Source organism: Thunnus thynnus, chromosome 5 (assembly GCF_963924715.1).
Source record: "Thunnus thynnus chromosome 5, fThuThy2.1, whole genome shotgun sequence".
Classification (NCBI taxonomy): Eukaryota; Metazoa; Chordata; class Actinopteri; order Scombriformes; family Scombridae; genus Thunnus; species Thunnus thynnus.
The window spans coordinates 15,233,178-15,252,269 of NC_089521.1; the positions used below are offsets into that span (position 1 = coordinate 15,233,178).

Genomic DNA, 19,092 nt, shown 5'->3' on the forward strand with positions numbered 1-19,092 from the left:
TGTTGTATGTTGTTATAACTGTTTATGGCCCGATACTTTCGTTTATTGATTTTCTCTGAGCAATCACCAAGACCACAAACATTTTGATTGCAACCATGTCATAGACTTTTTTTCCACAGGTAGACACTGCCCCCTGCTGGCAAATGTTGACAAAACACGCAATATGTTTTACCTTTTATAATCTGTCACATTAAGTGAAATGTTCACTGCTAAAGATAGTGCATGCACAATATCTATTTTATATTTTATTGTTAATACCAGGGGAAGGTCTTCTAAATTGATAAACTGCACGGCCATTGGTGCTTGCTTAGTGGAATTAATTTTAAAATACTCATGAGTTTGAGCACAACTTTTACTTTTACCATCATATTTATTGAACTCAGTGTATCTTTTTTTTAATTTATCAAAGTGTTGGTTTTGTTGTCGCTTTCTGCTGTCTACATTGTCTACCACCATAAGCTCGTGACCGCGCGTTTAAAATTCAAGCGTGGCGAGGAGGACTATCGTGAGCGCGCACAGGAGGCTTGACGTCACTGAGGCGCCCTGGCTCTCCTGAGCCGCTGGTACTGCTGGCGAAAAGATGGGAAAATCAGATAGACATCTATCGAGTAATTAACATAAAATGATCGTTTTTGCAGCTGCTTTCCCCTTGACAGAGGATTCAGGACTGGCACCGATTTGAAGTCCATCGGAGGACGAGAAAGGTAGTTTGTTTAGAGAGGTTTTCACCACTGGCTATTGTGTTAGCGAGAAAAAATAGAGGTTCTGCTTGACCACATAAATTGGATGGACTAGCCTACATATGTCACGGCGAGCTAACGTTTAAACGTATGTGAATTTTATTCAGGCTATGTGTTTGATATTAACGAGAGGCGTGTAAACCTCTGAAATGAAGAAATCACGTTTCTTAAAATGAAAAACCGTTCAGTAGAGGAGGAGGAAAATGGATTTGGTTTGATATGGGTGTCTCCAGAGCAGACCCACTAACGTTACGGTGTCGTTGAGATTGTGCAAATGTTTTAATTCTGGTTTAATTTGTCACATTTAGACAGTTCATCTAACGAATTTATCACGTTGGATATATAGCTATGTACTCAGCAGCATTTTTATCTCTGTCTGTATTCAATTTTACAAGCAGGGAGGGTTTTTTTTCCTTACAACGTCCACCATGGACAATCCCCTTTTCCCTCCCTTGCTAGTTTTAATCCATAGCGTCAGCACATTAGAAAAAATGATTCAAAGATTCAAGATTTAGACTCCAGTCATAATATATGAACCAAATAACACACTTCTCAACGCAAATAACAAGTTAGTAGCACACGTAAAGGTAGAAATGTCAGCTTTTGCTGTTAGCCGGTGTGTTAACGTAACGTTAGCTGCTAGCCAGGCCACGCAGACTCCCTAGTTAAATGGCTGTGGTGGAAATTCAGTTAAAAACAAACACAAAATGAAACGGAGCACAAAATTACAACAGTTAGATACATTTCCGTATACAAAACCCCACCAGAAACTCTTGAATTTCGAATCAAATTGCTCGACGAGGACGAGAGGAAGAGTTATGACTTACCAACAGTTTAATACCGCATTCAACCTAACCTTTGTAAAGGATAAACCTTAATGCAGTGGCTGATAAACTTTTACACATTTCTGCCCTATAGATATAGAAATTGGTCAGTCAGCAAGGACTTTGTACTAAGGAAGTACATCTGAAAAGGTTTTTGTTCTTAGACATGATTTATACAGTTACATAACTGTCTGTACTGCAGAAAGGAATCCAGTAAAAACAGTGAAACCTATGCAGAATAGCCTTTTCTTATTCACTGTCATTGTGCTAAGTGTTAATTAATGAGACAGAGACCTCCCATTTTGCTGGAGATGCACAGGACGCCTTTAAATGACACCCAGTGCATACATTTACTTTCCATTGATAAAAGCCACTTAATTTATACTATCACTATGCATACTATACTGGTATTTACAGGGAACAACTGTGTTTTCTTTGCAGATTGGTGTCATATTTTGCAAAACTGGATGTTACATCTCCTGTTAGGAGGGAAAGTCTGTCACTGAAAGTGGAGAGAGTCAGACTTTTTTTTTTTTTTTAATCATGAACATTGTGTCCTCTGTCTCCAGCTGAAGCAGGCTCGCCACCACATATCTACAGACTTGGTGAAAGTCACAACCACAAAATCCGCAAGACTATACTCTCAACAGTCTACAGTTTTGCTGTCAGCTTGATTCTTCTATTTAGCAGAAGATGTATGGTAGCGCCCGCTCTGTTGGCAGAGGGGATGCCAACCATAGTGGAGGAAGAGATGGAGGTGGTACTGGTAATCAGGGCCGTTCCCCTCGCCTTCCCCGCTCTCCTCGGATGGGACACCGCCGCACCAACAGCACTGGAGGCAGTGGAGGGGGTCCTGGAGGAGCTGGAGGCAAGACGCTTTCCATGGAGAACATCCAGTCCCTCAACGCTGCGTATGCCACCTCAGGACCAATGTACCTGAGTGACAATGAGGTTGCCATGGCAGGTGACCACATTCCCAAAAGTGGCGGGACAGTGACGACCATGGGGAGACAGAGGGTGACATATGGGTCAAGGGGCAGCAGCAGTGGGGTTGTGGCTGCCAGCACTCCAAACATTTCCACCTCAGTGCCTGCCAACGCTGTACTGCCAGCAGGCATGATGGCAGGTGACTCTCTGGCTTTTGGGGATCACCACATGGCCTCCACGGTACCCCATTCTCTAAGGCAGGCCAGAGACAACACCATACTTGACCTGCAGGCCCAACTCAAAGAGGTATTTTGCTTGTTTTTATTTACAGTTTGCCGATATTTTCTAAAAAAGGATGTGGAATTTTTAATTAAGAGTACATGCAAGGTTTGACAGACCACATCTACTGCTACTCCTTTGATCCCGATTTCTCAGGTTCTGCGTGAAAATGAGATGCTGCGGAGAGAAGTGGAAGTTAAAGAGAGTAAGCTCAGTTCCTCCATGAATTCCATCAAGACCTTTTGGAGCCCAGAGTTAAAAAAGGAGCGAGCTCTTCGGAAAGATGAGGTTTCTAAGATTACTGTGTGGAAGGAACAATACCGTGTGATTCAAGATGAAGCACAGGTGAGTGTTCCCACATAGCTGGTCAAATAGATACTTTTGTTTGACTTCCTATTTAAAATTCCCCTTTTTTGATCTTTTCTGTGCCATTTTGAATAGTACCATCAATCTGCATTGGTCAAACATGTTGGAAAAATGCATTTCCCCCAGTCTGTCAGCTTTAGTAGAAGTGTGTTTCTCTCTCTTTTCTCTCTCTGTATAGGTTAGAGGCAGATTTTTGAACATCTAGTTAATCCTCTTATATGCAGCTATATGCTCATGCTTAATAGATGAAAGAGGGTGTAAGTCTAATGGCTGCATTAGCATCTCCTATATGTTTCAGAAAAATGATGGATGTCGTGTAGAGGATAAAAATGTGGGGAAAGAGCAATTTTTTAAAAGCTGGGGGTATGTGTAGCAGTTTAACCACTGCAGAAAAACACAAAACCAACTTAAGAATATTGTCACAGGTATCTGTAAGAAAGAAGCTGTTGTGAAAAGCACTTTTTATTTAGTATTTTAGTCATTCAAGATCATTGAATTTCTCTTTTGGTTCATCAAATGTTTTGGACACATTTGATATCTTGAGAAGAAATGATCAGAAACCAGATAAATACATGTTATACACAATCTGTATGAAATAAAAACACAAATATAAAGTCCAAAGAGCAGTTAAGAGAAAATACTCTTATTAAATATGAGTGTGTCTGTGACTTGGTGTTGACTGCTTTGATTCGTTTTTTAATTTTTCAATTACAAGTTTTCATCAAGTTCCTCATTCAAATGACAAAACAAAGTATTTAGTTCTCGCACTTAACTGTAGAGTTAAAGCTGCTTTGTCAATCATCCAAATGGCCTCTTTATTTCTGATGTCAGGTGGGATAACCCAGCTGAACAGTCTCCCTGTTGAGCAACATGCTGACTGCATACTTGTGTACAGATTGTGTGCACACATGTTTATGTATTTAAGAATAACGACTTAATAAATATAGCTATAAGTTCTATTTTTAATACTTACAATATACTGTGGGAATTGTTCCAATTAAGTTTCATTAATGAAGAAAAATAGTCTTTGTTTCATTGTGATTCTTAATGGATGGGCAGATCTGTATAATTTGCTGTTTTCACTCCTGCTGAGTCACAGAATCACACTGTGGACTAATTCCAGTAATGCCCGACTAGTGCAGGGCTAATCAGTGGGTGCTGTAATTTAAAGATGTCCGCTTTCATATGTCAGCCTCCACCTCCCACGCTGACACACATACAACAGAAAGCACTGAGACACACAGACACACACACACACACACACACACACACCCAAAGTCATTTGGCTAATTACGACTTCTGTTAAACTGCACGCCCTCATTGAACAGAGCTCCAACTGACTGTGCATACGTTTGCATTTGTATGTTTGTGTCTCCCAGTTTATGTTCTCTAATCTATGCACTTCCATCACTTTAATGTGTTTCTGAGCTTGCTTTGCTGATATGCGTGCTAGCCACAGTGTTTCCAAAATCCCCACTGCAAGGCATTTGTCCCTGTCATCCTTTGTGATTAGTGACTGTTATTACCTAGTCTGTAATAGTGTGAAATGGCTATTATCTTCCTTTTCCCATTAAAGGAGGTCAGATACTCGTCTAATCATTAGTTATTTCACTCTAAATACTCCTTGTCATATGAATAATACACCACATTTATGTCAAGATGTTGTGAAATGTCAGTGATGTTTCATCAAATGATATATAGGGGTAGTGATGTTAGTGCAGCAGACAGGAGATTTTAATAAAAGAAAAAAGAAGTTTGTATCGCACACTGAGCTTTTTTTTTTAACATTTTGACTTTTATACAGTTTATTCAGTGCTGTGCTGTGTGCATAGGAAAGGTTTGGTTGTGTGTGAGCGCAGTAATGAGTTGTGACTGAGTGTTTAGACCAGTGTAGTTAGTGCATCACATCGCTTATGCTTTCTGCTTTCTAAAACTGACCGTTATCTCTCCTCGGGCAGGAGAGAGTGAGAATATGGGTGCTGAGGAAGGGAGAAGGTGTGTGTGTGTGTGTCTATGTGTCTATGTTGGAGGGTGGATCGGTGCAGTCACAGCAGTGAGTCAGCCTTAGTCACGGGGTGGAGAGGGTGATGGAAAGGGAGGGTTAGTGAGAGGAGAGGTGAGAGTATTGGAGGGAAGAGATAGGGAGAGAGCAAGCAAGGTAGACGAACAGCGCGTGAGGACGAGAATGATGTGTGCCGATGGAGGGAGGAGGAGAGAACGACAAAGGAAGAAAAGGGAGGGGGCTGGAGGAGGAGGACAGGGAGAAACAAAGGCAGACACTGACTTGTCTCTTTGTTCTCTCGTCTGAAAACGCTCACAGCTGATTCAGACCAGAGTGTAACACAGCCTTGTGTTACTGTCTCATAGCAGCTCTGCCAAGTGTCCGTGGCGTCGGATGCCACAAACAATGCAACACTATACTGGGCTGATTGTGTTTCACCAATTGTATTTCTCTGGGCATGAAATGTAACACTGTCCACAAAGCACGACTGTTGGGGGTGCATCTATGAGGGTGTTGATACATTTTCAGTCATAATTAGAGGCTGATTTTTTTTTTTTTTTTTTAACTGACTAACACAATATTCTGGCAGGATCAATTCCCATTAAGTTTGGGTGTTTGTAGCCCTGTGCCGTTCAAATAATCAATATATTTCCTTCACCTCACCTAACCTAATATTAATTGTTTTGTACTAAAGTCCAGAAGAACAGATGAATAGTAACACATGCCCGTGTCTCGCATCTGTCCCCAGCATCTCCAGATGACTGTGCAGGCACTCCAGGATGAGCTGAGGATCCAGAGGGACCTGAACCAGCTGCTGCAGCAAGACCCTGCCAGCCAAGGCCGGGACCTGGCCCTCACCTCTGAACCTACAGAGGAGAACTACAGGCGGCTACAGGCCGAGCATGAGAGGCAGGCCAAAGAGCTCTTCCTCCTAAGGAAGACCCTGGAGGAGATGGAGCTGAGGATTGACACACAGAAACAAACCCTGGGAGCCAGAGACGAGTCCATCAAGAAACTTTTAGAGATGCTGCAGAGCAAAGGTAGGTTCGGGCCCCAGGAGATCAGCAAGACACCAAGTCTCAATAGCTAATATGACTACTTCTAATCTGTATTATAGTAGGTTAGGGTCTCAGTCTATCACAGTAAGACATGGTGGTTAGTGGTGATCTATGTTTTTGCTTCATGTTGCATGTGCAAGTGGGGGTCTGGTACATTTGCATATCCCTCCCTGCTGAACAGATTAGCTTCTGTCTGACGCATAAAACAAACTCTCACCTCCTGTGTGAGCAGCTCTGAGCTATTGTTACTCACATGGCTGATGATGCTCATGTTGGCTGTTGTGAAGACTGAACCTGTTTCCTTACAACTGCATTAATGTCTTTCGACCTGCTTCACCAAGTTGTTATAACGCTTGCTGTTTCAGGGCCATCTGCTAAGGCATCAGAGGAGGACCAGGAGCGCACCAGGAGATTGGCTGATGCAGAGATGCACAGGCATCACCTTGAGAGTTTACTGGACCAGAGAGACAGAGAGATTACAGCACTAAGAGAGGTAATGTCCAGCTTAACCATGGGAGATATAACATTAAGTTTGAATGATCTAGTTGTGTTTTCTCTCATTTTTTGCCTGATCTATAATTGCATATATTCCATAAATACTTGCAACATGACCTTCCTCAACTGACCTGACAGGAGCTGCACCGCCGATACGAGGGAACCCCTGAGTCCACCAAAACTAAGGCTTTACAGACCGTCATCGACATGAAGGTGAGGATGAAAATAGAGATGTGTGCGGTGTGTTAGCTCACATCATGCTACGTGTGTTAACCACTCTTCATCTACCCCAGGATGCAAAAATCAATTCAATGGAGCGGAGCCTGAGGGACATGGAGGAGGAGCTGTTAATGATGAAATCTAACGGACTTCTGAGTTGTGAGGAGCGTCAGGAGGAGATGAAGCAGATGGAGGTCTACCGCAGCCACACCAAGTTCATGAAAAACAAGGTCAGAGACGGCAAGATGAGGTTTAGTTTGACTGAGCTGCTGAAGTTTTTGGTTCGCCCTACATAAAATTAGAAGCAACAATCCAGGAGGTAAACTCAAGATTTCTCATATTATGTATGGCTCTCTCTTTCTCTCCCACCTTCTTTTTTTTTAGATGGAACAGGTGAAGCAGGACCTCTCCAGGAAGGACTCTGAGCTACTTGGTTTGCAGACAAAGCTGGAGACTCTGACCAACCAGTTCTCAGACAGCAAGCAACACATTGAAGTCCTCAAGGAGTCGCTCACTGCCAAGGAGCAGAGAGCTGCCATCTTACAGACAGAGGTACAGCAGAAACATGTCTATGCACTCTTGCCCAGAGGATTTAGGAATATGTTTACAGCAAACACCCTGTTGAATGAGCATGACAATTCTTTACAAGTGCTGCCATGTGGTGCCACAGTTTCATACCGACAGTTTTACACTTGTAGGCAGAACACAGTTAAATTCTATGACTATTATTTTTTTCCTGGCCAGGTGGATGCCTTGCGCCTGCGCTTGGAAGAGAAGGAGGCAACTCTGAATAAGAAGAGCAAGCAGATACAAGAAATGTCAGAGGAGAAGGGAACACTCAATGGGGAGATCCACGACCTCAAGGACATGCTTGAGGTTAAGGAGCGCAAAGTTAATGTGCTACAGAAGAAGGTGATTTAGACTAAGAGCTGTTTTTCAAAGAATTTGTATTGAGTTTGTTGTGTGAAATGACCACAGAGATGCATCCGATGCATGTCCTGTGGTTGATGGCCATTCTTACTGAGGGGGGGGTGGGCTTGTGTTTGCTCTGCAGATTGAGAACCTGCAGGAGCAGCTGAGGGACAAGGAGAAGCAGATGAGCAGCCTGAAGGAGAGAGTGAAGTCCTTGCAGGCAGACACTTCCAACACTGACACTGCTCTAACCACACTGGAGGAGTCTCTTGCAGAAAAGGTTAGTTTATGTCTGCACAAACCTAAGTCACTGGTGCACTTGCGAATTGGAATTTGTATTTATTTGTATGTGTTCACTTTTAGCAATATGGTGGTGGTGTGTATTGTTATATCTGTCAGGGGAGCATGTGTGATCGTTTCCTCTACCTCCTCCTAGGAGCGCATCATTGAGCGTCTAAAGGAGCAGCGAGACAGAGACGATCGGGAGAAGACAGAGGAGCTCGACTGCACCAAGAAAGAACTGAAAGAGTTTAAGGAGAGACTGAGCTTACTGCAGGGAGACCTGTCAGACAGAGAGGTGAGAAACACAAGCTCACACAAAGACAAGCAAATGCTTGTTTACTGTGAATCTATAAATACAATGAAACTTTGCTGTCAAAAAATGAACATCAGGTTTTTTCCATTAGTCGTACTTCGCGATGAGTCATGGATGCCTGTATTAGATCTAATGTATTTTCAGTCTCTTCAGTCCCATGCTCTTAATTTAATAAGTTGCAACAAGTTCATCTATACGTGTGTGTGTGTGTGTGTGTGTGTGTGTGTGTGTGTGTATGTACAGACATCTCTGTTAGACCTGAAGGAGCATGCATCATCCCTGGCCTCCTCAGGGCTGAAGAAGGACTCTAAACTTAAGAGTCTGGAGATCGCTTTAGAGCAGAAGAAGGAGGAGTGCCTCAAATTGGAGAACCAGCTGAAGAGAGTAAGATCATTAAATAAAGAAATGAGATTTATTATGGCACTTTTGAATTTTCACTTTCCAGATCCCTACCTGCTGACATTTAAATGAAAACAGCTGCTTTCTAACCAGCATCTTGACCTCTGTTAGGCTCAAAATGCAGCCCTTGAGGCTCAAGCCAACACCGAGCTGGCTGAGCGTATTAAGAGCCTCGAGCAGGAAGTGGCCCGCCACAAAGAGGATTCTGGGAAGGCCCAGGCTGAGGTGGACCGCCTGCTGGAGATCCTTCGGGAAATGGAAAACGAGAAGAATGACAAGGACAAAAAGATCAATGAGCTGGAGAGGTGGGTGGAAATGTGTTGTAGATGTGTGTACACATGTCTGTGCATATATGTTTCAGTCTTCAGGACAAAATAACAGAAATATGAATATCAAGAGCCTAATATAGAGCGGAAGGGCCACTCTTTTTATCAGAACAACCTAAATCTTTCATTAATCTTTATTTATTTTGGATGAATGTTCAAGGAAGAACACCTCGACATCCTTAAAGTACTGAAAGACATAGACAGTGATTGCTCCACATATTCAAGCTTTGCCTTTTTCACTGTACGATAGTGAATTCATGTTTGTCCTTGATTTCATATGTAACTGGCTGCTGATCTATGACGTTATTCAAACAAAATGTACAGACTTTGTTGTCTGCGTCACAGAAGTTTTTCCAGGCTGTTTCTTGTATTATTAGACAGCTATGCTCTCTGCTATCTGTTTCCATCCCTGTCAGCTTGGACTTGTGACCGCTGTGCCTCTTAAATGATGCAAATTTTCCACCGATGACGTCATGTCACTGTGGAGACCGTTGCCCCCTGCACATTAAACGGTGGATTTCTGTGTAATTTGGCCAGCTGCCATTTGGCATATTGGCGATATTGCTCTGAAAGCTGATGTGGTGAATGTCATGAGCAGACCTGTTTTTAATTGTGCCACAGTTCATAGCAGTGGCCTTTTTCATGTAGTGTTTTCTGTCATTTTGTCTTCTCCTTGTATGCGGTGAACCATGTGGCCTTGTTGTATCAGACACCACGTTTATATTAGAGCTGATGTGTTTGAGGTCCCCCTCTTCCTCTCTTTTTCTTCATATTTATTCATCTTCCTGGTCTGAGTCTATTTTTCTCTTTACTGCTTTCTTGTCTTTACAACGGAAATCCTTCACCCCACCAGTTTGGCCTCCAGGTTAGTACTTGCTCTTTTTCTCCCCCCCCAACCCTCTCCCAACCCTGACATCTTTTTCTTACCAACTTCTCACATTTCTCTCCCCTTTTGTTTCTTAAAAAATCTCCACCTTTTGCCTCTCCTTTGTATTTGAAGCCGCAAGCCCTCACCTTATCCTGACATATTGAATGCTTTCTTTCCTTGTACCCCTGTTGATGCACATTTTTCCTTTTTCACCTTCTTATTCTACATTTCAGAATTAAATTCGAGGTTAAAATCTTGCCAATGAAAGCCTCTACAGCTATAATTGTCATTTTTGTGTGTTGGTACTGTACATTTGCTTCGAAAATGCGTTTCATTTCCTGCCTCTCTGTGTATTTACTTGGCGTGTGATGATCAGTTGGCCGCAATCATAACTGAGTTATAAACTTTCTACATGGATGATGAGTTAAGTGGCAATATGCGAGTCATCAAGTACAAATCTAATATAAAATGACTATATTTGGTGCCATGACTATATTTGCAGACCTTCAATTTCCACGTGGATTGGCCATCTGTGTCATGCGCGGGAAAGATCAGTGTGTGTAAATTCTGTGCTATATCGGAATAGGCTTGCTGTGCACTTGAGGTGCCATTGTTAATAGAATTTCTGAGTAAAAGGTGCTTTCACTCGTCAGCTGGGATAATTTCCCCAAAACATGATCAATACATAAACTGTACATGCTTTATTTTCAGAGCTTTTCCCAATCTCGTTACAAATTGAATGATAAATGTTGCATTAACATGTCGGGTGGTACCACAGAATGTTTTTCTCTCCAAAGTGAATACATGTAACTCCTCCCATGTGTCCCATGGTGTCCCTGTAGGCAGACGAAGGACCAGTCAAAGAAGGTTGCGTCTCTGAAGCACAAGGAGCAGGTGGAAAAAAGCAAGAATGCGCGACTCATGGAGGAGGCCAGAAAGAGGGAGGACAACTTGTCCGAGAACTCTCAGCAGGTAAAGGTAAGGCTTGCGCGTGTGTGTGTGTGCGTGTGTGTGTGTGTGTGTATGTGTGTGGCTCTCTTGCACTCAATTAACCCTGCAGAAAGGTTCACATTTGGCTGCACTCCCTCGCTAGCTGAATCCATAACAAACTATAATTCGACTAATTCAAACTCTTGTTTTGTAGGACACCCTGCGTCAGAAGTCTGAGCGCATAGAGGAGCTGGAGGAGGCCCTGAGAGAGAGCGTTCAAATCACTGCAGAGCGAGAGATGGTGCTGGCACAGGAGGAGGCTGCCAGGTCACTCCAGGAGAAACAGGTACACAACATCCTCTAAACACACACAGGCATGACAAGGCAATATTAACAAACCACAGGATCGCACCTATAGTTGGTAGAAGAAAACAAACGCCTTCATATACTGAGATTATTTCTCCCTCACCTTTTTGCTGCCATTGTGGTGTTTCTCATCCTTTCTTCACTTCCCTCCCCTGCTCTGGCCTCCTCCTCTTTCTCAGTTCTTTTATCTTTGCTTGTCGTTTTCTCTTGTTTTCTCTCTGCTACACACCGCCTCTCAGAAGCACTCACTCAAACCAATGCATGAGTCCAACCTCGCCCTCTTAAAGTTATCTAAGGTATGAGCCCAGTATGTGTGACCTCCATCGGTGAGCAACAACACTCACAGGGGTGGACACAATAACAGCAACACCTCTACAATGCATGCAATGCTATACAACAGCCCCGCAATAAAAAAAGGTTCTGTGGGGCTGTTAGTTGGATTTAAATAGATTGTATTAATTTGTACGGTGTTGCTCTTGTTTCCAACTTGTGTAATTTTCATGTTATTTTGTTTACCTGCTCTTTGCTAATAATTAAATAATAATGAATTGGTTGGATCACACATAAAGTAGCCAATAAAATTGATCATTTGGGGATAAATTATTCACTCCCTCGTTCAATCAATTCTAATTAAAGCACATATTGCTAGAAAACAATGGTACTTGTGCCTTTTTCAAGTAAATGACAGGTAAATAAAACGTAGTGCTGTAGTTTTAATGGTACATTTAGCTCTGACCTGTGTTTTAGTTGACCCCTACTCCTTCCCGACAGCTGACGTTAATTCTGCTGCCCCTGCCTCTTATTAAAGCAGTTACCCAAAATGTATTTTCCTGGAAAAAAGCCCTGTGCCTCAACTGATGGATTTAGGCAATCTGTTTTACTGTATTCATAATTGACTTGTTTGTGTATGTGTGTGTGTGTGTGTGTGTGTGTTTCCAGATGGAGGAGCTGCTGGGTGCCATGGAGAAGGTGAAGCAGGAGCTGGAGTCTATGAGGGCCAAGCTGGCCTCCACCCAGCAGTCTCTGTGTGAGAAAGAGGCACACCTCACAACACTGCGGGCTGAGCGCAGGAAACACCTGGAGGAGGTGCTGGAGATGAAGTAAGACATATGCGCACACACACAGGCAACACAGTAGGGTGGAGGAGACTGTATTATTGATTGCTACCTTCATCTTGTAAAATGTCATCCAATTCTGGCACTCCCCAGCTAGCAGGATGATTTTGTGCGATGAATAATAAATGATAATTGAGCTATTTACTTAAGTGATTAAATGCCACCTTGTTTTATTCCCACCTAACAGGCAGGAGGCGCTGTTGGCTGCCATCAGTGAGAAGGATGCTAACATTGCCCTACTGGAGTTGTCCTCCTCCAAGAAGAAGAAGACCCAGGATGAGGTGGCTCTGCTGAAGCGGGAGAAGGACAGACTGGTGCAACAGCTCAAGCAGCAGGTGGGGGGGACGGCTTCTGGTTTCAGCAGACATGATTGAGACATTTCAATATTTCAGGGAGCCTCAACACATTCATGTTATTTCCATTTATCTGTCCTACACGTATCCCACACAGAAGACAACTGTTCAACATAAGGAAAGTTTGGCTGTCAGTGGGACTTTCCATTAATTGCATATTGCACTTTTAAACGCCAAATGCCAGTAAAATATGTCTTTTCCATAACACTTTTGAGGATTTTTATTTTAGTCTCTCTGGGAGTAAATTTTCTACAAACAGTATTTGAAGTCCTTGGATGTGGTCAGTTTTCCCTATTTGCCTGTTTCCCTGCTTAACACAACACACTTTCTCTAACCATGAGCCAGTCAAATAAAAGTAAAACAATGGCTCCATATCAAACTGCTTCCTGACTGGCTGTGTGTTTGCTGCTTCCATACAAAGTTTTTAAACTTATGCAATCTTTCTTTTTCTCCTAAATATTGTAATCCCTGTTGAAAGTTGTCATAATTGTCATGTTACTGCTATATTGTGAATTATAAATCATGTAGATTATTTATTTATATATATATATATTTCATTTCTTTGCTTCATTCAAACCTTTGTTTTGATTTTGTTACACATGTGATTGTATTGTTTGGTTGTATTGCTTGAAACTATTCTTGGAGTCAAATGCAATCATAATCGATCAGAATGATGGCTGAAAGTACTAAAATAAGAAGATAAAAGATACTTTTGTGTCACATTTCTAACCCACTTTTAGATGTTTAGATTTTTCAGGTCACTCTCTGGCTCTCTCTCCTCTACTTAATGTCACAGACGTGTTTTTTTTTAATTCTCCCTTGATTATATTCAGACTCAGAACCGAATGAAGCTGATGGCGGACAACTATGAGGATGACCATCTAAAGACTGCCCCTGACCAGACAAATCACAAACCCTCTCCAGATCAGGTAGCTTAACTAACCACCAATTAATCATGTTTCCTTTTCATCCATAACAGTTTCTCTAAAATTTCTGCGATTGACTGATTTAACAAGATAATGTTGTTATGTTGTGAAGCAGGTTGAACCGATGCTGCTTTGAAATGGAAGTTTCCTTCTGTCCTTTTTATTTTCTGTCCTTAAATTTTTAGACAAACTCTGTACACGCACTAACCAAATGTTCCTTTCTAATGCTGCGATTGGCTTACCTTGTGGCTAACAGGATGATGAGGAGGGTATTTGGGCATAGCCAGCCTTTTTGCCCTCCCCCTCTCTCTCTGCCATTTTGTTCAGAAGGGTGAGCTTGTATGAAAAGCTACACTTGTCTTTCTTCATCGTTGCCCTGTGGCATGTTTACTCGTCTTCCATTCAATCTGTGGTTTTCTTTTTTGTCACCTCATTCCTTTTTCTTCATGATGTTGATGGTCGTTGTCGTATAAGAGCAGTTCTCACCACTCATCCCGTGCTACGACACTATTCATTTATTGCTTTTCTAGTGACTTCTGGGACAGGGATCAGTGGTGTGTGTTTGTGTGTGTGTGTTTGTAAATGCAAGCTAAGTGGATGAGATGATCCTGGCTCAGTCTCATCGCTTCAAACTAAAGCATCTTAGCTTTGCATGCCACTGCTCTCACACTAATGATTTTGCATTGAATAAAAGTTTTAGCCTTGATGTAATCAGTGTTGGAGTAAGATGCTTTGTTAGACACTTTGTTGAGCTGCACATACATAAATAACAATGCATAGATACAGTATTAATGTATGTGAGAAGCTCAAATGGTGAGATGGTGTTGGGTTCATAAGCATGCATGCCCATGATGGTGCTTTGTTTTTTCTCAAACTTCTTTTAGTTTGATGAAATGATGTTTTCATGCTGATGGTGTCTTGTGCTTTTGGTTTTATATTATTTTTGAACGCTGAAACAGCAGCATGCGTCTCCCTTCATGAACGTATTGTGTTTAGTCTGAAAAATAACATATTTTCTTCCCCTTTCCCACAATTTATCTCTGTCCCTTACCGCTCTCTCTCTTATCCTAAACATCCTGTTCCTCTCTCTTCCACACTGCTTCTCCCTCGCAACCCCCGCAGATGATACCCCCTCTTCTAGCCCTGTCCCAGAACCGCAGTAAGCTCAAGCTCTACATCGCCCACCTGACAGACCTCTGCCATGACCGGGACCCCAGCATCCTCAGCCAGCTCACGCCGCCGTCTCACTACCACCACAGCGACCCCGAAGACTGGGAGGAGGAGCTCCAGAAGATGAGCGTTGAACAGGTAGCGGAGGAACTTTGCACTTCTCATTTCGACATCGCAAGAGCTTTATTTTGATTAAAAGGACCCATTTATAATTAGTATATTGTAACTCATTGATTAAAAAATATGTTTTATTTTATTATATTTATTTTATTGAAAAAGATTTTTGATTTTTTTAAATTGATAATAACTAAAATTAATATGGCTGTTTTATGAAAGGCAGATTTATTTGTACAAAACCTTTTTTAAAATGCAGGTAATTGAAAATGCTTCATATAAGGTAAAGAAATGATTCAGGACAACATTTAAAAACACACTGAAGACGAAAATAAAATACAAATGGAGAGAAAATAATAGACAAAAAATAGAATCCCAGCGCTGTAAAATGCCCCAAATCTAATAAAGTAAATAAAATTAAACAAAGACAAAGGAGAACAGTAATGTTTTTGACATTTTAATTTGGGGGAAGTTCAATGGCTTTTACTCATAATTACAAACATTGCTGATTTAAACAATCCTAAAATGGCAACAAAAATAAAATGTTCTTCTTTATAAATACAAGAACTTATGAAGAAGACACAAGCCCCTCAGTGTGCAACAACTATGATTGACTAAACCTATAATAGCATCTTAAAATGTATAACTTAGATTTATGTGTATAGTATTAAAAGGGTCAGGGTCGAGGCACAATCCTTTAGTGTACAATGACTTAATGAATGGTGCCTGAATAAGGTTGAATGTAAATGCAAATTTTGTATAAAATGTCCTTACTATTGTAAAATTGACACTTAAAAGTGTTTTTTAATCTTTGTTAAAGAAAATGTTTTTGTCCAATAGATGTTAATATTCTTAATTATTTTATTTTATTTTTTTTAATGTTAGTTTGTATAGACGGTTGGATTTAAACTTTGTTAAAAAGAAACTAATCCAGACTTTCTTCCCTCCAGTTGGAGCGGGAGCTGGAGGTGTGTGAGAAGGAGAGCGGAGAACTGCAGGAATACGCCAACTCTGTTCTCCAGCAGATCGCAGACTACTGCCCCGACATCCTGGAGCAGGTCGTCAACGCCCTGGAGGAGTCATGCTGACAACTCTGACCTCAGTAACAACCCGGTTGAACCCTGGTCCTCACATAACCTGTAGCTGAGCCCAGGCGCCCCTACCTCCATCCTACGTGGCTCCTGGAAGGAAGTGAGAAAGCCGGGAGCATTATCTTACTCCCCCCCCCTGAGCTCTCCTCCCTCGTCTCCCCTCGTCCACCCTGGGAAAAAACTTTCATGACTCCTGAGCGCTTTCCTGTCTCATGTGTCTCTTTAATGTTTAGGGCCTGCAAAATTGAATTAGGGATGTTCACAAAGTCTGATATAAGGTCTGCTCATTTATGACATGTCTGATGGTGGAGCTTCGGAGTCACAATAAGAGAAGAGCTGAAGTTAAAGTACATAATCACATGTCAGGCAGGAAACGGTATGAGGTGTGTCGGTGAAAGGTTTAAAGTTTACACTTTTGAATTTTTGAACTCAAAATTCAATTTTGCTTGTAGTACACTTCAAAAAAAAAAAGTATTATTGCACACCTGTATGTCTGGGACAGGTGCATTGGGAGAGAAAGGAAATCAGATGAAAGAAGCAAACTTCCGCACAAAGTCTTGGAGTTTACTGCCAGCCTTCCTCTCCCTAGACGGCTTCATTCACAGCAGGAATCGCTAGATCAAGCACAGTTACCTCACGTACTTCTATCTCAGTCTTCTACTCCTTCCTCTCACAAATCTTTCAAGTTAAAAGGGTTACATTTATTCCTAACGTGGGGCAGGAAAGCACTTTTTGTCTTGGAGAACTGGGGAGCTGCTACATCTAGAGGGGAGCAGAGAGGAACTGTGCTCGGAGGGTGAATCATGGAGCTAAGTAGATGCTTTTCATGTATTTTTAGTAAGTGTTCCCTAAGTAGCGGATTGGAACCGAGTCATCGATCATCTGAACACTTAGGAGATACCACTTTTAAACCAAATGAAACGCAGCATGTTCTCCAAATGTTTCCTCTCCCAGCTTGGAGCTGTTGATCTGTCCTGGTAGGCAGGATTAGGCTTAAGGTACGTTTTTCTTGTGCAGTCTGTGGCTGGGTCAGTGGCATGAGAGGGGGATCAAGGTCTGACCTTTTGACACAGATCAAAGGTCAGCTTTTAGTTACTAAATATGAGCTTAAATCAGGATGAGAGAGAGAGAGAAGAGGGGGGGGAGAAAAAAAAGCTTTTATCCTTGGTGACGTATTAATTTTTTAGATGGTTTTGCACACAACGTCCACTTGTTATGAGGTATGCAATGTTTCTTTTGAGAACGTTCTAGTGGCCTTGGAGCATGCACAGATCAGTACTGGACCTAATGCAGGGATATTTACTCCTCTGTAATATTGGTGCTAAGGCATGATGTAAGAATTTTTCGATCGGATCCACTGATCATTCAGTCTCATCCAAAGTTTCTATAGATGTTACTTAAAGCCCACCTGATCTTTAGTTTGACTGAATCACTGAAGAATACAAGCGACGCCCCTTTTCTTGTATTTTTCAGATCACTTACAAATGCAAGTGATGCCTCCTTTTATTGTATTTTTTGAAATCTTCAGGGCTGAGGTTTTTAATTACTAAGTGCATCTACATTTGCAGGAAATGAAAGTCACTTTTCAGCAGATTCTGACTTTTTAGATCAGTTTGTAAATAACGTGATATTTAACACGTGCAGTGACTGAATAAAGGTAATTAAGTGGAAGGTGTTGTGCATTCTTTAAAAAAAAAAAAATCTGAAAAGTTAAAAGCAGTGCAGTTGTCTTGTGTCTAATTTTGTCTTCAAGACAAAATGTGTGTGTGTGACAGTACTGCCATAACTTGCGGAAAGTCATGTTCTATAGAGATATATATATATATATCTATATATATATAAATATAAAACATATATATATATATAAAAATGTTTACTGTATGGATATGCATTGAATGTTTGCACAGAATCTTGAAGAGCGAGCTGCTCTGAACAAAATGACCGTTGAGTTAGTTTCCTCAGCGGAAACAGGAAAGTGTCAAAAAAAAAACAAAAAAACCTTTTTGTGTCAAAAATAACGTGTGAACTACAAAATGTTTTCAAACCGTGACTGTGTGATGGGAGCGTACTTTTCTTGCATTTATTTCTAATTGTCTTTTTTTTTTTATATATATATATTTTCACCACACGGTGATGTAAATGTATTATCCTGCGATTCCAGTGTTGTGGTGGTTTTTCTTTTCTTCTTCTTACTTGTCGTGTCTGTTATTTTGTTGGTTGATGTCAAAGGCAGACTGCGCCTGATGGGACACGAATAAGTCTCCAGCTGTCACGGCCCTCCTGCTGTTATGAGAGGAACATAATGTAACGCAAGAAAACAGTGGAAAAACTGCATCTGTCTGCATCTAAAAAAAAAAAGAAAAAAGTTTTCTAACATAAACGTCCTGTATGTGGTTGATTTACAGATACATTTGGACGGGTGGATTTTTCAGAGTGGACTAACAGTGTGCGATACTGAAAAAATAAAAAACCCGCCCCTGGTTTTGGAGGATGTTAGTTGGATGCTTGTTTTTGTACTCCAGCATCTCGTCTGTCAACCCTCTCGGAGTGGAGATTGATTTCTCTCCGTCCCTTTTAACCCCCTCCCTCACCTTTCACCGCTGGTTTCAGAGGAAGAAGGCTTTTTTTTTTGTTTTTCAAGTGTTTTATTTCCCTTACTTTGGCCTGTGTGTCCCCGCCCTTGCCTTAATGTCTCGTCATCTCTTTTCTTGACTCTTCATTGAGGAACACAGAGCTGATTAAAAGGGGCTTCTGTCAAGTTCATGGTGTTTTTGTTTTGTTTTTTTTCCCTTTATTTTGCATTTGTAAAAGAAATGTACTGCCTTCTGTCTGTTCGTGTTAAGAATCAAACTGTGTAAAAAGAAAGCAAACCAGACATGTTTGTGAGTTATTTGGATTTTGTATGTATGTAAATAAATAAATTATAAGCCTTGTTTTCTTGTTTAAGTTTTTCTTTTTCCCAAACAAAACCTATGAGTATAAATCAAGACAATATTTCTTGCTGATTTTATATTTGC

At 41.4% G+C, this 19,092-nt stretch overlaps 1 protein-coding gene across 4 annotated transcripts; it reads left to right on the plus strand.

Annotated features, from left to right (window-relative positions):
- Positions 1-501: 501 nt before the first annotated feature.
- On the plus strand, positions 502-19,007 carry LOC137182901 (ELKS/Rab6-interacting/CAST family member 1-like). Of its 4 annotated transcripts, none has more exons than XM_067589482.1 (20): positions 502-704; positions 2,006-2,797; positions 2,927-3,115; positions 5,887-6,178; positions 6,562-6,689; positions 6,830-6,904; positions 6,985-7,140; positions 7,295-7,462; positions 7,655-7,822; positions 7,965-8,102; positions 8,259-8,399; positions 8,661-8,801; positions 8,928-9,133; positions 10,853-10,982; positions 11,155-11,286; positions 12,246-12,406; positions 12,609-12,756; positions 13,608-13,703; positions 14,823-15,008; positions 15,935-19,007. In XM_067589482.1, the coding sequence occupies exons 2-20, from the start codon at positions 2,258-2,260 to the stop codon at positions 16,070-16,072; spliced, it is 3,333 nt and encodes a 1,110-aa protein (XP_067445583.1). In that variant the 5' UTR covers positions 502-704; positions 2,006-2,257; the 3' UTR covers positions 16,073-19,007. The 4 variants fall into 4 exon arrangements, with proteins under 4 accessions (XP_067445583.1, XP_067445581.1, XP_067445584.1 ...); XM_067589480.1 differs by having other exon boundaries at positions 503-704; positions 10,853-10,988; XM_067589483.1 differs by having other exon boundaries at positions 503-704; positions 8,928-9,121; positions 10,853-10,988.
- Positions 19,008-19,092: the final 85 nt, after the last annotated feature.

What these genes read in the sequence shown, in the direction of transcription:
- LOC137182901 (XM_067589480.1), top strand. Translation starts at nt 2,258, where the DNA reads ATGTATGGTAGCGCCCGCTCTGTTGGCAGAGGGGATGCCAACCATAGT. An exon ending in AGACCGTCATCGACATGAAG is followed by an intron (nt 6,905 to 6,984) that starts GTGAGGATGAAA and finishes CATCTACCCCAG; the next exon opens with GATGCAAAAATCAATTCAAT. An exon ending in ACAAACCCTCTCCAGATCAG is followed by an intron (nt 13,704 to 14,822) that starts GTAGCTTAACTA and finishes CAACCCCCGCAG; the next exon opens with ATGATACCCCCTCTTCTAGC.